Here is a 16,409-nt window from a genome sequence, read left to right on the forward strand (position 1 = left end):
GGACTTAGTGTCAGGCGAAAAATGTAAAATTTTAGTATCGTGTTAGCCCAAAATCTAGTTATACGAGGGTTCCCGTCCCATCATTTTAAACGGAAACTGTGCTGAAAAAAGCCAGGTTTGTTAGAAAAAGGACTACCCCAACAAAAACAATGAAGCGTTCGGGTGACAAAACATTGTTGTCTTTTTTAAAATGTTGAAAAAACTAAAGAACCCAAAACCAATGGAAACATATCCGGAGTTCTTGTGTCAAACTCGGAGACTGTGACGTCTTCATTCGCCTTTGATTTTTCTACAATTGAAAAGAATCGGTGAGTATTCATCAATGTCCGAATTATACTTGAAAAATATTTAATTTTAAAGAAGATTTTCACCGATGTTTTTACTATTGTATTAAGTGAAGTTTTAATAGTAACTTTTAGCATACAAGATGGATGTGTGTTCTGTGTCAAATATTATGCCAACATTTAATTTTGATCAATAACTAAATTCATCATATTCATAAAACATTTAATTTTTTTTTAGATTTTGGTAGTGCATGTATTTATTTATTGTGTTTGCTGGTGTGAATACTGGTCTAAAACAGGTTATAGTACAACTGAAGTAGGTCATTTTAATGTATTAAATTATTATTATACAATTAAGTTTAATTAATCCTAATATAAGTATTTAATTTATAATAGTTAGAATTAGTTAATTTTTTAACCAACTAACAGCTGATTTCGTGCTTTTTGTTGAAAATTGAAGACGCCAAAGTTCAAGAAAATTGTCATAAGTAAGACTACGTTCTTAAGCATGACACTTGTATTATAAATCATTTCGCCAATTGAGTCGCAATCTGATTGAAATTTTCATATACCGCACAAAAAAAATTGCACAAAATCAGGTTTTAGCGTATTTTGAAAAACATTTCTTAGAACAACGGAGGACAGGATGGCAACCATGGATAACCGATTCTACAATATTCTGGAGCTTCACTGTATAAACTTGGAAAGAATTCATAATTAAAATCAGTTTACAATCAATGTTTACTACTTAAATATATTATTATGTATAGTTAAATATATTACTTACACAAAGTATTCATTACTTTGTGTAAAGTAATTTATACTTTTAATAGTAATGATGCAGCAATTCAAAATACAGAATCATGATAAATAAATAAAGGTTTTTTAATCATTATTTACAATACAACACTAGGTTTCAAGAACAATTCTGAAACATCACAGCTAAAAGGATTCATTTCCGCAAGCAGTAACAAATGCTTCACTTTTAACTATTTCCAGTACAAATGCTATTTTTTCTTCTATTAGGTTATAAAGATCTTCAGGTAATAAATATGTACAAGAAATTGATGAAGCTTATTCTGGTCCTCCTCGCTGTTAGGAAAGGATGAAAAAAGAACATAAAATTAGTTATAATAAAATTTAAAATCATTATGCAGTTTTTTTTTTTTTTTTTTTCAGTTTAGTAATTATTTCTCCACATGGTCACCACACCAGTTCAGACATTTGTCACATCGCAGCATCATACAGTAGAAGACCGTTACAACGCCGATCTGTATAACGCAATTCTCTATAAACCACACTACTTTTCAGAAGTAAACAATAGGTTTTGAAGTTTAAAAAATCCTTCTGTTTTGCTTTGCAAACATAAAAATTGTTAGGTAAATTAAATTTTGAAAGTTTTTCATCTTTCCATTTTATTTCAAAGCTTTTAAATTGAAAATGAGTACTCATAGTAAACAGAAAATACTAGATGGCTCTCGAAAATGCAGCTGACCAATGCAAACCATGAAGATAGCAGAAGTGCAGGATTTTGATTGTGAAACATATTTATTTGTGAACAACTAATTGTAATATTGGTGCTTTAATACTCGTTGCAGATAAAACTCATTCTGAATTGCTAATATATAGATATATCCTGAATATTAGTTTCAAAATTTGTGAAATGATCTATATAATGCAAAAACCTGTATAACGCAAAAGCTCTGGTCCCAAGGTGTGCGTTATAACGGTCTTCTACTGTATTAGAGCACTAGAATTCTTCCGGCTGCTAGTGGATCTACCGTCGGACCGCGTTCTTAGCTTCTTGGTCACATGTGAACCTCTGTCCTGCCAGAAACTTCTTCAGTGGACCAAAAACGTGAAAATCACTAAGGATAAGGGTCTCTGGACTGTAAAGTGAGTGTTCCAGATTTTCCCAGTGAAATGACTGGAGCTTAGCAACAATCTGGACTGCCATATGTGGTCTTGCATTGTCATGGAGGATAACTACCTTGTTCACCTCAACCCCGTACGTGGAGTTAAGGTGAAAAATTTGGTTCCTCATAGGTGGAGTGCATTGCCTAGTGAATTGCTATGGGTGTTTGTCCCTTGTACCTATGGGTGCTACTCTTAAAATTGGCCAGGACTGAAAAGCGCGTGGCTCCATTTCGCGACACCAAAATGTTGGCGCTTAGTTTGTTTAATGTTTTAGACGTATATATATATATATATATAATGCTAATTTTTGATGTTGTAACTATATAGTAAAACCAAATTGAAAGATTAAGTAAAAATTAAAACCTAAATAAAAAAAATAACATATCATTGTCTAAGATTTTTAGGAGGTAAAAGTAAAAACAGAAAATAATAATAAAATACAATTAAAAAAAACTTACATTTGCTACTGCAGAAAAAAAGCTTCAGATTGTATAGTTCATGTTACATAAATAATTCATATTTCATACAAAAAATAGTAATTAAAAAAAAATCAAGTATGAGATTCTTGGCTATAAGATGCGTTGTGATAAAAACTTAAAACAAAATTTTCCAGATGAATATAAGAATGGTTGAAATTAACAGATTGAGTAACTCATTTAGTTATTCTTTGAAAAAAAAAAAAAAACAGGTTATCTTTTGAAAGATTTCTTTCAAAAGATAACTTTCAGACCTTTTATTCACTCAAAAGTGAAAGATTTGTTTCATCTATAAAAATCATTTTGGACACGGGGAAAAAAAAAAAACAATAAGAAAAAAGATAAGCACATTTATTTATATAAAATTCGCTTTTAGTTCAAATCAATGTTTCATCAGCGAAAATCATCGTGCCAAACATGAAGCTTATTTTTCAGCGGAGAAAAACATAAACATTCTTTCACAGTTGGTTTTCCTTTTTTTTTTTTTTTTTTTAACGATTAAAAAGATTTTTCAAAACTGATTTTTTTTAAACAAAAAAAAAATCGATGGCCGAAATTTTTGAAAGACGGAAGTGTGGCAGCCATGCTTGTACCATAGAAAACAAATAACACTTCGCTGCTCATAAGCTGTGGACATCTGATGAAGAACCGCCATTTTAAATGACTGATAGCAGCGCTGCTCATTGAAGCAAAAGGCAGATACCGCTGGTACGGCTCAAGGAACGTTATTTACAGCCATATTTCGGCTGAAAAAAAATAGGCCCTAAGAGACTTTTTGATTTGCTCTCGTAGTTAAAGAATCTTTTTTTTTTTTTTTTTTTTTGCTTTGTGTTCGAAAAATTATTTAATTCATGGTGGTTTTTGATATTGAAGTTAGATTTGATTTGAAGCTTTGTGGGGGAGAACAAAGGTTTTTATCCCTTAAAATAACATAAGTGAGGGGAAAAAACAAGCATTAATAATTTAACAAAAATTAATAGAGCTATGAAATAGACATTGCATAGATGGGAAGATTTGCTTTTAAAAAATGAAAAAAAAACAAACAAAAAGTATGCAATTAAACTCAATATTGATAATGATTTTATAACTGGGATGTTGAGATAGCAATCGAGTAACAGCAGTCATAAATAACTTGATGGTCCAGTTCATGCCATTATGATGTAATGATGAATTAAACTTTTTCTCAATCAATGTTAAACATTTCTCTCTAATATGTATCTATTTGGACAAGTCAAATGTTGCAGTAAATATCTCTAATAAAGAAGCCTCATACCATGACGGGTGATTTTCTAGTAATATAACAATCAGTTTATTTTCCTATCAGAAGACATTTTTGAACTACAGTGAAACCCCTCTATTACGGACACTAACGGGACAAACTTTTTTGTCCGTAAGAGAGGGGTGTCCGCTTTACAGAGGTTTTTTTAATTTAATTAACTTTAGTTATTTGTTTATGTTTTTTGAAATCTTAAATGAAATATGTGTGAATTCTACTCTTTCATATGCATAGATTTTTTTTAATTTACTAGTTTTTACCAACATATACATAATAAACAATTATTTTATCAGGTTAAATTCAAATATTACAGTTTTGCACACTCAAAGAGATTTAAATAACAGGTTCGCATAAAAATTACATACCTAATTTGTACTTTTAAAAAATTGTTCGATTGATGTCTGTTGATATGTTTTGATCGATGAAAGTCTTTCATTTTCGAAATGTATCTTAAGTTCTTGTACCAAGTCTAGTCCTTTAGGATCGTTGTGTTTAATTGAAAATTCCCTGAGTCCATCTAATACGCTTAAAGCTTCGTTAACATTTTTAATTGTTTTAACGTCTTCTTTTACGGACAGTTCATCTTCATCGTCATCCTCAACTGTATGATCTTCGTTAATTTCGCGCACTATGCTTGCAATTTCTGTTTCGCTTTCTTCAGTGAAAACTTGGTCGTCGATGGGAGCATAGTCTTCAGCGGTCACATTTGTGAACCCTGCTTGTTGCATTAACGACTGCAAATCGGATCCATCATTGTCACAATCAACTTCGTTGTCAATTTCCTCTGTGGCAGATCCTTTTTTGAATCCAACGCGATTGAAGCAACTTACTATTGTTTCTTTTTTAACTTCCTTCCATGCGTGCTTAACCCAGCTGATTGCATCTAACACATCAATTGTTTTGGACAATTCGCTACTTGTTTTAGTTTCTTCCATTTTATTGATTAAATGCTTCATAACTAGTTGTCTGTATTGAATTTTAAATGCTTGAATTATCCCAGCATCCATAGGTTGGCATTTCGATGTTGTGTTTGCTGGCAAGAAGACTATTTCTATATTTTTCAAGTGAAAGTCTTTGGGATGGGAGGGCGCGTTGTCCATAAAAATAACAATATGCCTTTTTTTTCTCCCCAACTTCTTATCAAAAGTTACAAGCCAATCAGACATGACACTGGTTGTCATCCACGCTCTTCTATTTGAATACCAGTCTACAGGTAATTTTTTTATATCCAGTCCTTTAAAACACCGAGGTCTGGCTGCTTTTCCGATGACAACTGGTTTTAATTTTGTACCATCCATGCTGGCACCCAACAAAACTGTTAAGCGTTCTTTGGAGATTTTGCCACCAGAGCAGTTTTCTTTCCGTAAAGTTTTATCTGGTTTAAATAGGAAATTCCAAATTTTAAACCATTCTTTCTTAAACTTCTCTTTTCCTAACCGGTTTTATCTGGCAGAGCTCTATAAAACAAACCGGTCTCATCAATGTTATAAATGTCACATGGCTCGTAATTTTCAATCAAACTAGGCACTTTCTCAAACCATTTCTCGCAAACGTCAGCATCCATGGATTCACCACATATTTTTTTAAAAACGATATCATGTCTCGTTCGAAAACGATCTAACCATCCATTGGAAGCTTTGAAATTTTCTATACCCATTTCAGTAGCTGCTTCTTTCGCCTTTTCTTGTAAAATAGGGCCAGAAATCGGAATATTTTTGCTTCTTGCGGACACAAATCATTTAAACACAATTTCATCCACTGCAAGGGCATTACTTTTAGGAAAATCTTTTTTCTTCTCTTGGTTTCCATTTATGAACCATTCTTTCTTAAACTTCTCTTTTCCTTTTAATATACAGCAAATTTGTGTGCGTCCCACACCAAACTTTTCAGCAATGTTCCGTATTCCAATTTTATTTTTTTCTGCGAAATCTATAACTTCAATTTTTTCTTTAAGAGAAAGAGTACGACGCTGACGATGAGTATTCAGAGCCATTTCAATGAGAACGATGAAACAACTGAATGCTTTTACCCTTAAGTTTACTTTATGATATTGCATTGGCTTTACTTTTACTCTCTATAAAATATTTTTGTTAGATGGCGCGTCAACTCGGCTCCACTTAGACACAACACGCCTGCTTGTTAGTCATCTGAAAATGAACAAGGCAACGGGGGAGGGTGGGGGTATACAGACAGAAACTTGCAGAATAATCATTTTCTCTTTTCTTTTCTTTTACTTTTGACGATTTGATGATGTTTTTTGGAATGAAAAATGCATTTCGGTGTCAAGCTGAAAATTTTTTGCTACGCAGTAGATGCAAAGTAAAATTGCAAAGAAATATTTTTTTTATCTCCGTATAAGCTGGTCGACTTTGCATTAAATGAAGCCTTTCAATGGAGTAGCTATTTAATTCTCAAGTTTTAAATACTATCCGCAAAAAAGGATATATCAATGTAAATGACTTCGAAAAGGGTGTCCGTGTCCGTATTTGAGGGTGTCCGTACGAGAGAGGTTCCTTATACATTAGGTTTAATGTCTCTCTGCCGGGGAATTAAAAACTGTCCGCATAAGAGGGGTGTCCGCATTAAAGGGGTGTCCGTTAGGAGGGGTTTCACTGTAGTTATATTTTCAGTATATTAAAAAGGTAACACCAAAGAAATTGTCTGTGGATCGTCTCATCCCAGGAGACCCCATACTACCCACAGCCTTGACTATTGGTTCAAAATTACTTCAGACTCCGAGAGTTTGCACCTCAGAGCGTTAGTTTTTTCAATAATTTTTTCTAAGCTAATATTTCACATAAATTGCCTATTAAGGAGAGGAAGGGTTTCTCACATCTCTTAATATTTTGAGTCATTCAAATATTTCAAGAATTGACTTCAATTAAGTTGAAGTACAAAATCTTCGAGTTTCAAGAATTATTTGTTTGAACCGTAAACTTCTACATACATTGCTAAGACATGTTCAAAACTTACTGGGTTGAAAGCAAACATAACTAGAATTGACTGAAATGACTGCACCGCAACACAGGGTTCATACTCTATTCGGATGAAAAATTTCCTCGACTTTTCCAAGACTCTTTCATGACTTCATAAAAAAATTTGTGTGACCTTGAAGAGACGATTACTATTTAATTTCAAATTTTTGGGAATGAGCATTAGCAAAACTTTTACGTGAATGCCACTACCTCATTGAAGCACTTACTTGTGATTGAATAAATGTCAGTGTACACCTAAAAAACTAAACTATTCTTATTTGTCTTCATTATATAACTTTACGCAAAGTAAAAATAGTTTGAATGAAATATAACGTAGCTTTAATGTCTAATAATCTTTGATAATGAATGGGACAAAGGTTGAATGAGTCATTACTAAGTTTCAATGAGTTTGCTTCAAAAGTTGCCTTTTATCATCAGCAGTGCATTTAAGCATACGAATAATTTGACAGTACTTTGGTTCATTAAAGAAAAGACTCATTCTTTAGAATTATTAGAAAATTCATTTTTCTAAGCCAGATATTAATATTTGAAAAAAAGAAAAACATTCAGTTGCGAATAAATCTTTTGATTCAAATGTAATTGTTTACTTAATTGCACATTTTCAAATGCATATAACTTAATAGGTTCAGAAATTCCAGAACATAGTGCTTGATTCCCGACATAGAACATAGCAGTGGGTTACATAAATTAGTTTTGCGGGTCGTTTGTAGAGCACTACTGTTTTAGAGGATAGAATTCCCCTATTTCTATATTCAATCACCTGACTAAAGATCTTCATTTTCTAAGTCCAGTTTCTTTGTCCAGCTAGATTTGTGAAATCAACCACTGTACGACGGGGAGATCGAGGCCAATTGCACTCTTTCAACTTCTATGCCACTCATGGGCGCCCATATGGGGCACAAGCCCCCCCTCCCCCTTTCCTTAGAAATTAGAACTTTCTTGTTTTTGTACTTTTGTCTTTGCAAAAATGTTAAAACATTTCTTCTTCAGCTATTAATGAATAAGTTATCAAAAATGTCTAATTTTAATAACTCTAATCTGTACTGAAATCGGTTTCCATGGGGGAAAATGTCTGAGCTCCCCCCTTAAAATTTTGCATACGGGAACTCATGATGCCATTTGAACCACTTTTTAAGAGTAGCTATGTTATCAGACTCAAAATCCGCCTTGCAAGCAATTAATTCTACTCGAGTCCCCTCTTCGGTAGCCATTAGGAATTGCCAATCTCTTTTACAGTCTCTATCGACAAACATAAAACCATTTATCTTCAGTGGATTCCCGCCCACTGTGGAGTCAAGGGAAATGAAAAGGCTGACTTTTTGGCTAAAAAAAGGCGCAGCAATTGTTCAAACTGCTACTCGTGATGTTCCGTTTCACAGTGCAAATTTGGTTATAAGATCAATTTTAAAGAGCAACATGAAAAATGAGCTATTAGTTAGGCTATACTCCTAACTAATTTAATTAGGCCAAGATTTCTGAGCTACCTCAGAAATCTTGGTGGAAAGATATCCAAAAAATGTCGCCCAGAACTAAAGCAGTCGCAGAATTCCGCCTTACCACTGCCCATGACTGCCTTGCTAGGCATTTACATCGCATTAATGTCTTTAATCAGAGGCGTATTTGGATGTGAAGCCGCCCTGGGCTTTTGAAACTGGTCGCCCTCAGGGGTGTTAAGTTACAAAGTTGGAAAAAAAATCAAGTTTTTTTTTAATTTTTTATTTTTTTAATGCTTAAATCTGATTTTTGCTTTTTTTTAATGCTTAAATCTGATTTCTTTTTAAATCAATTTTTTTCAATGAAAGCTGGACGAAATCAAATTTGAAATGCACTAATAATCAACTTTACATTAATAAAATTATAATTGCTAATTTTAAGTAATAATAATTATCTTCTTGAAGCTCTTCATTATACTTTTTTTATGTTTTTTAATTAAATTATTTATTTATTTTTATTCCCTAACACTATGCGTAAGAATGTTGTCTTTTTCAATAACCAAAGTTTCTGAAATTTTAGATATTGCTAAATCTAATGTAATAATAATAATGTACTGTTGCACAATAAACAAATTACTATTTAAAATTGATTTGAAATGTAAAATAGGCAATTATATGTGAAGTTAGTATGTAAATAATATAAAATTAAAATTTGTTGTTAGCAAATCTCATTTTTCACCATCAAAAACTTATTCCTACAAAAAAATAAATATATATTTTTCTAACAAATTAAGAACTGCAGTTTGAAGCAGTTTTTTAAATGAATAATCTTTGCACATTTGTTTCAAAAATAACTTAAAAAATTTTGAAAACATATTTAAGCAGGGGAGATAGTGGACTCAAGTAAAATTTTCTGAAGACAATGAAATTTTCGGAAACTATGAGGAAGCTTGACTCCCCCCCCCCCCCCCTCCAATAAAAACTATTCAAATATACATACAAAGATCATTGGAAAAAAAAATTATTTATTATTTATTATTATAATTATTATTTTGAAATAATTTTTATTTTTAGAATGTGTTGTCAGTCCAAAACTTTCGGAAACGGCAAATCTAAAGTTTTTGGAATTTTCAGATTACAAACAACTCTGATTTAAAGATTTTAATGAAAAAAAAAAAAGTTTTGAGCTTTTATAAACAATTTGAAATTTTAAATAAAGTAAACTAAATAATAATAGTAATAAAACAATGTTCTAATCCAATAGATGCAGAGATTGCACTTAGTGGTGCAACATCTGTAGCGTAATTATGGGGGTGCTCCCCCCCCCCCGCCCCCACCTAGACATGTATGTCCGAAAAAAATGCACAAAAAGAGGGGAAAAAATCGCAAAACAGTTCTTTCCTAGAAAGCAATTCAAATGAAAAGTCAATGTGCAATCTTGGTTGTTAAAAAATACCATTTCATGTTTGGCGCAGGCAAATTAAAAAAATACAACTTTCAGCAGAAATCGTGCTCGCTCTAGATTGAGAGGGAAAAATAGTAGATGCAAGGAAGTAGGGCTGTGCGATTTAGGAATTCCTACATCCTCAACCATCACTATGTTTTTTTTTTGTAAAAGCTTTACTTATTACACTCGCTTGTTTAAATTTTACAAAATATGTTTAAGATGAAAAAGTGAAAATTATGCCAGATACTTAGATTTGAGCAAAAGTAAGAAATTGTTAAAAAAAAAAAGCATCTTTGAAAGTGGAAGACAGAAATAAATATTTCATTTTGAGATTACAATGAACCTATTTTTTCAATTCAAAAAGATGTGAGCCTATTTAAGAAATCACATCTTCTTACACTAAACAAGAAGTTCCGTCTAGAACTATACGAGCCTATTTTCCTGTATACTCATACTATTTATTTCTAGTACCTTATCAATATTCTCAAAAATAGCCAAAATCGCAAATAGTTTCAAACATATTTATTAAATATTTTAAGCTAATTTTTGGGAATAAAATATTCCTTACTCATCTAAAAAAATTAGATGCGCAAAAAAAAAAAAAAAAAAAAAAAAAAAAAACGAACAAAATAAAATAGCAGCACCTTTTAAACAAAGCAGAGAATACACTTTTTTCCAGTTAAAAAAAATTCTTTATCAGCTTTCAAAACAAAAAAAAAATAATTAAAATTAATAAGCTCATTAAAATAAATACATCATATCAAAAAAAAAAAATTATTTTCCCCTGTTGCCAAAAAAAGTTTTAAATGAGTTTATGCACTTACTGAAATAAATAAAAACAATAAAATGTCAACTTAAACAAATACTTTTCATTGTCAAAAAAGAAAAAAAAAATCAGCTGCGCATATCTTTATGTAGACACATAAATGACTTCGAGTTTATTCACCAAAAACTGAATACCTAATTTAAAACTTTAGCGTGAAAATAAAAACAAATCATATCAACAATAATTATTTCACAGTTGAAACCATAGCTGCGGAGTCACAGTTGGAGTCAATCTCATTTTGGGATAAAGGAGTCGGAGACGAATCTCCAAGAATCGGAGTCAGTCATTTGTCCTCCATGTATAAATTTTTGCCAAAGCTACGAAGTCAGAGTCGAAGTTCGATTAATTGTCGGGCACAGGAGTCGGAGCCGGAGTCAGGTGCCCCTAAATTCTTGGAGTCGGAGTCTGGAGTTTGGCGTCATGAGCTATTTCCAACAAAATTTGCTTCAGAAAAATCCGCCTTCAAGTAGGGAATCTACATTGACTTTCAGTTTCCCCGTAGGTGCTAATGTTAAGGGATTTGAACTTCAAAATTGAACGGAAAATTGTTCAAATCAAAAAAATATTTTATATACAAGTTTTTCATCAAAAGCTTTTTCCTACTAAGTATGTTTGAAGCAAATTCGCCTCACAGTTCGGAATTGCCTTGAATTTCCCCGTAGGCGCTAATGTTAAGTTTTTTTGAACTGTTCAAAATTGAACAAAAAATAGTTCAAATCAGAAAGTGAAATATGGGAATGAGGTGTCTTCGACGAGATCATTCGAACAAAAAAAAGTTTATTCGAATCGGACTATTCATTCAAAGTTATTAGGGGGGACAAACAGACCGACCGACAGACATTTTTTCCCATCTCAATCCCCTACTTTCCAATTTTTAATTTTTCGATATTTATTTAATTATTTTATTTATTTTTGACTTCTTTTTGTTTTTTGCGATATTTTTAAGATGCATTAAGCCTTCTTTCATGCTTTTTTCTTCTTTTTCTGACTTTTACTGGGAAAGTAGGCTAAAAAGGAGTTCATTGAAACACAAAGCAATTTTTGTTGCTATTTTGAGGATAAAGCTTTTTTTCTTGTTTTACTTTTTTGATTCTTGATTTTTTATGAATGATTACACAATAAACCTTGTTCATAACTATATTTTCCGTCAAGAACTAAAGGCAATTTTGCAAAACATCCACCAAATTAAGACAGGTAAGGACACTTTGATAGGTTACGGTGGCCTCTCATTGGGGCGCCCCTGCTTCCACCTGCGTTTTGAAAAGAAATGAGAGATTAAAATGACAACAATCATGGACAGGTGTCTGTACATCAGTGCTTGGATTTGTAAATAGTGCAGTACTGATGCATTGGTTTAGTGAAAAGGTTCTAAACTGGTTTAAGATGTAGGATGTACACCGGTGTTTTGCAATGCATTGCCCAGCCCTGCAAGGAAGCAGGGACTAAATATTACAGGAAAATATAGAAAAAATAGGAAATTTTCTGATTTGTAGGAAAATATAGGAGAACTGCCACGCCTGTTGTCATTTAAAATTTTTCCAAGAGGTCAAAGGTGCATGCTCAATGCAAATTTTATTGGAAAAATAGCAAAAAACATGCCCACTTAAAAGTAAAAACATTGATTTTTCAAGGGGGGAGGGGGGAGCAATTGAGTCCAGCACCCTTCCTAAATCATAGGATGGAACAGACAGCAACCACTAATCATGATCTTTAGCAAGAGTGTGTAGACAGTATTTGAGAAAATCTTTACTAATATTAAAGCTGAAAATCTCTCTGTTCCGATCTCTCTCTGTCCGGATCTCTGTGACGCGCATAGCGCCTAGACCGTTCGGCCGATTTTCATGAAATTTGGCACAAAGTTAGTTTGTAGCATGGGGGTGAGCACCTCGAAGCGATTTTTTGAAAATTCGATGTGAATCTTTTTCTATTCTAATTTTAAGAACAAAATTATTATCAGATGGACGAGTAAATTACGGAATTATCATAACGTGGAACCGTAACATGGGCACAAGCCAATTGGCTAGATCAGTGGCACAGCAAAGGGGGGGTTTTGGGGGTGAAAACACCCCCCAGAGACATTGGTTTTAACATAAATGCAAATTCTATAACATTAGTTTATGCATATGAGAGAGCTGTTTTGATCAAAAAAACCACCTTTAGAAGGTATTTGTGATCAAAAGTTCCCCTTCAAAAGGTATTTTGATCAACCCCTCCCCTCCAGAAGGTAGTTTTGATCAAAAAATCCCCTTCAGAAGGTATTTTTGATCAAAAAATAAAAGAAACTCAACCAGAAGGTATTTTTGATCAAAAAATCCTTTCCACTAGGAGTTTTTTTATCACCCCCCCCCCCCCCCCCCCCCTGTAGGTATTTCTGGCTGCGCTAGTGGGCGAGATACGAAATCATCATAATGTGGAACCGTAACATGGGTACAAGCCAAATGACAAGAAAATTCACCATACATTATTTGTAAATATATAGGCGAACCAAAATACCTTTTTATTTTTCTATTACGGGCAAAGCCGTGCGGGTACAACTAGTTTAAAATATAACACATCAAGAAAATATGTAATGTGAATTGCACCTGTATTTTACTTACTTCTATAGTTTCTATTTCAACTTGCGATAAAGGTTTTCTAAAATATCTACTAGGCAATTCTGTATCATCTATAATAGTTCCTGTATGACTGGATGCTTTAGAAGATGAAAGGTTTAAGCCCTGAGCTTGTGAGGACTGTTTATGATTCCCAGCTAGAATAAATATATTGCAAAGATCATGAAACAAACAGTTCAATGCGACATGGATAAACACACAAAATAAAGTTTACTTCTCACCTTCTCCAGTATCTTTTCCCCCTTTTCTAAATTTAATTAGTGGAATATGTGGTTTCACAGCCTTAACACAATAGAGAAAAAAATTTTTTGTATAATTCATTAATGACAATAACATGTGATAATTGAAAAAGAATCACTTTTACAAAGAGCAATGAAATAAAAATTTCCTCATGCATTTATAGCAGGGTTGGCAAAAACCCGGGTTTTTTTAAAAAAAGCCCATGGACCCAGGGTTTTTTAAATAAAACCCAAAAAAAACCCAACTAAAGCTGGGTTTTTTAAAAGAAATGTGGGTTTTTTGTCTTTTTTTAGTTAAAATGTGGGGTACTTTTAGCATATTGTAGTGTAAGTATATGGACAAAGCGCAAAAATTGTCTTGGAGTAAAAAAAGCTGGAAAACTAGTTAAAATTCAGCATTTTCTGAAGAAAAGTATAAAAGACGACAAAACCCAAGAATGGTGAAGTTTCAGATTTCTTAGTTTTCATGATTACCAACAGTTAAGGCAAAGTTACTTCTCTAGTGATAAAATCTATTGTTCGTTTTTAATTGCTACATTTTTTTTTTTTGCATTTTACTTTATTGTATTTCATTCTGTTATATAAAACTACTGTAGAACCTCAAGTAGTTTAAATCCCTTTTTACTGAATTCCAGCTTAATCAAGACATTTCTTTAAATTTTATGTTGCCTGTTTTTCTATTTCTGTGTACAGAGTAAGAAATATTAAACTTTTTTGTAAGATAAGGAAAATACTGTACATCCTATTCCGTTTTCTGTCCGACTGTTTGTAAAACCTGTTAATTTCTAAAAAATATACCTAGTTTATTCGAGATTTGTGACATGTTGGGTTTCCGAAAATAATCCACATGAAAGCCTTTTTGCTAGAGTAGTTTCCTCTGTACAATCTATAACTATTGAGAAAATCAGAAGTGACAGGACGTAGTCAAGATAATTTGAGTTATTTATTGACCAGTTAAAGAAAAAAGTTAAATATATATTTTTTAATCTTTGAAGTATTTTTTTAATGCCGTTAAGAGTTAAATACTATTAAAGTTTAAAATTCATTTTTTATGTCCATTGTCTGTGGTGCAGAACAAATAAAAAAGAAATTTAAATTGTAAAAGTATTTAAATCAATTAATTTTTTTAAGAAACTTCTCAGAAAATTTTAAAAAACCCAAAAGTGGGCTAAATAATGGGTTTTTTTAAATGGGTTTTTTCAAAAAAAACCATTGGGTCCAACCCAATTGGGTCCAATCCGGCCAACCCTGATTTATAGTATTTTCCTTTCAAATGACCATAATAGAAATTCTTTAATATAAAATCAACAGCGGCATTTTCTGCAGTTTTCGAGATCATCGGTGGTCCACTGGTCCGAGACCAGTGAAAACTGCTTCAGACCACCATGAAATAGAATTCAGCAGTCTGTTGGACTAGTGGACAGTCACCATCAATTAAGAAATTTCATATTACTTGTTAAAATTTTATTGTTACATGTACAGTAATTTTTTCATTAAATTTAGGTGCATTATTCTGATAAAAATACTTTTGCTAACTAATAACATTATGAAGGTTTTGTGAAATACAAAAAACCCATTGCAAATAAAATGGTTGTTCATTTATGCAGAACCATATTTCATGTTAAATTAGGGGATAGTAATTCGCTAATTGGGAATCTGGCGATCTTTCTTCGTTGGCATAAATTTTTTGCTCCAGTGCCTGCGCGAGAAGTATTTTTCTTTGCAAATCTAAACAAAGAGACCGGAAACATCTATTAGCATAGGGTTACTATAAATCAGCAGGTTAGCAAAATAAAATTATTTACCCCAAAAATGAGACGACCTCGCCAGATTCCCAATTATCGAAATATCCCCTTAAACTACATTTTAAATTAAGTGGAACAGTCATTCCGTTTATGAACCAACAAATCTTACTGGCCCACTGAGTCAGTTGCTGGCTAAATCTGGCATGTGTCACATGGGATTCATTGTTTAGTCAAAATTAAGCACCTCTAACCGAACAAAATTAGCCTATAAAATTATATGCATAAGAAACGTCTATAATACAAACGAAGAAGCGAAAAGTGATAAATACATAACACCGGCATAGTGTATAACTTCATCTTACAGTAAGAACACAAATTATGAGAGGTTAGAAAAAGGTGCGTTTTGCAAGGGAAAAAAGATACAGAATAAGAAACTTATGCTTTCGATTATTATACGATTTGCAAACAACCCTCTTTACCTGCCAAGATCTTGCACCAACAGACATCATTAATCTTTTAAAATGTTTACTATTGCCAAATTCGAACAGACGAAAAATTGCTTAAGGACATTTAACAAGATGCCACTATCAAAAACACTATTTTTAATTTTGCTTTATATTACATTATACATTCAACGAAGAAGCGTTAGAAACTGAGAGATATAGCTAGTAAGCCTTTCCTCTTCAATCGCACATTCTGAACGGCAGAGGCATGAGCACGGGAATCACCAGGGGTACCTACATAGGTGGTACCCCCGGTGGTACAGTGGCGCAGACTGCGCCACTGAAATTTTTAGGGATAGTTTTCTCTTTTTTTTGGGGGGGGGGTGCCTCTGCCCATTAACCCCCCCCCCCCAAAAAAAAAACGATGCATTAAAAGTCAGAGCACCATAAATGTTTGCTGTAATGTCTGATGCTGCTGAAATGAGACTGAGGTGGCTGCGGCTGACTGGTAGGGAAGCATCCCATACAGTGGTGGCGCTAGGAAATCTCCGACGGGGGAACAAGCTTGCCCGACAAGTGGGCACAGCCAAATTTCGGTTCGCAAGGTCCCCCCCCCCCCCTTTTAGGTGATAAAGAAACTAATCATTCAAGCGCCTAACAACACGAATTCCCCATAAAAATCAAATGCAAAAAATCTAAATTTTAAAATAGATAA

The 16,409-nt window shown here is 32.9% G+C and overlaps 1 protein-coding gene across 1 annotated transcript; it reads right to left on the reverse strand.

The window, feature by feature from the left end:
* Nucleotides 1–1,151: 1,151 nt before the first annotated feature.
* Nucleotides 1,152–15,863, reverse strand: LOC129217164 (alpha-ketoglutarate dehydrogenase component 4-like). Its single transcript, XM_054851427.1, has 4 exons — nt 15,731–15,863; nt 13,489–13,549; nt 13,253–13,404; nt 1,152–1,376 (listed from the first exon to the last, which is right to left on the reverse strand). Exons 1-4 carry the CDS (start codon nt 15,758–15,760, stop codon nt 1,359–1,361), a joined length of 261 nt encoding a protein of 86 aa, XP_054707402.1. The 5' UTR covers nt 15,761–15,863; the 3' UTR covers nt 1,152–1,358.
* Nucleotides 15,864–16,409: the final 546 nt, after the last annotated feature.

The sequence above is a fragment of the Uloborus diversus genome, chromosome 2 (genome assembly GCF_026930045.1).
Source record: "Uloborus diversus isolate 005 chromosome 2, Udiv.v.3.1, whole genome shotgun sequence".
NCBI lineage: Eukaryota > Metazoa > Arthropoda > Arachnida > Araneae > Uloboridae > Uloborus > Uloborus diversus.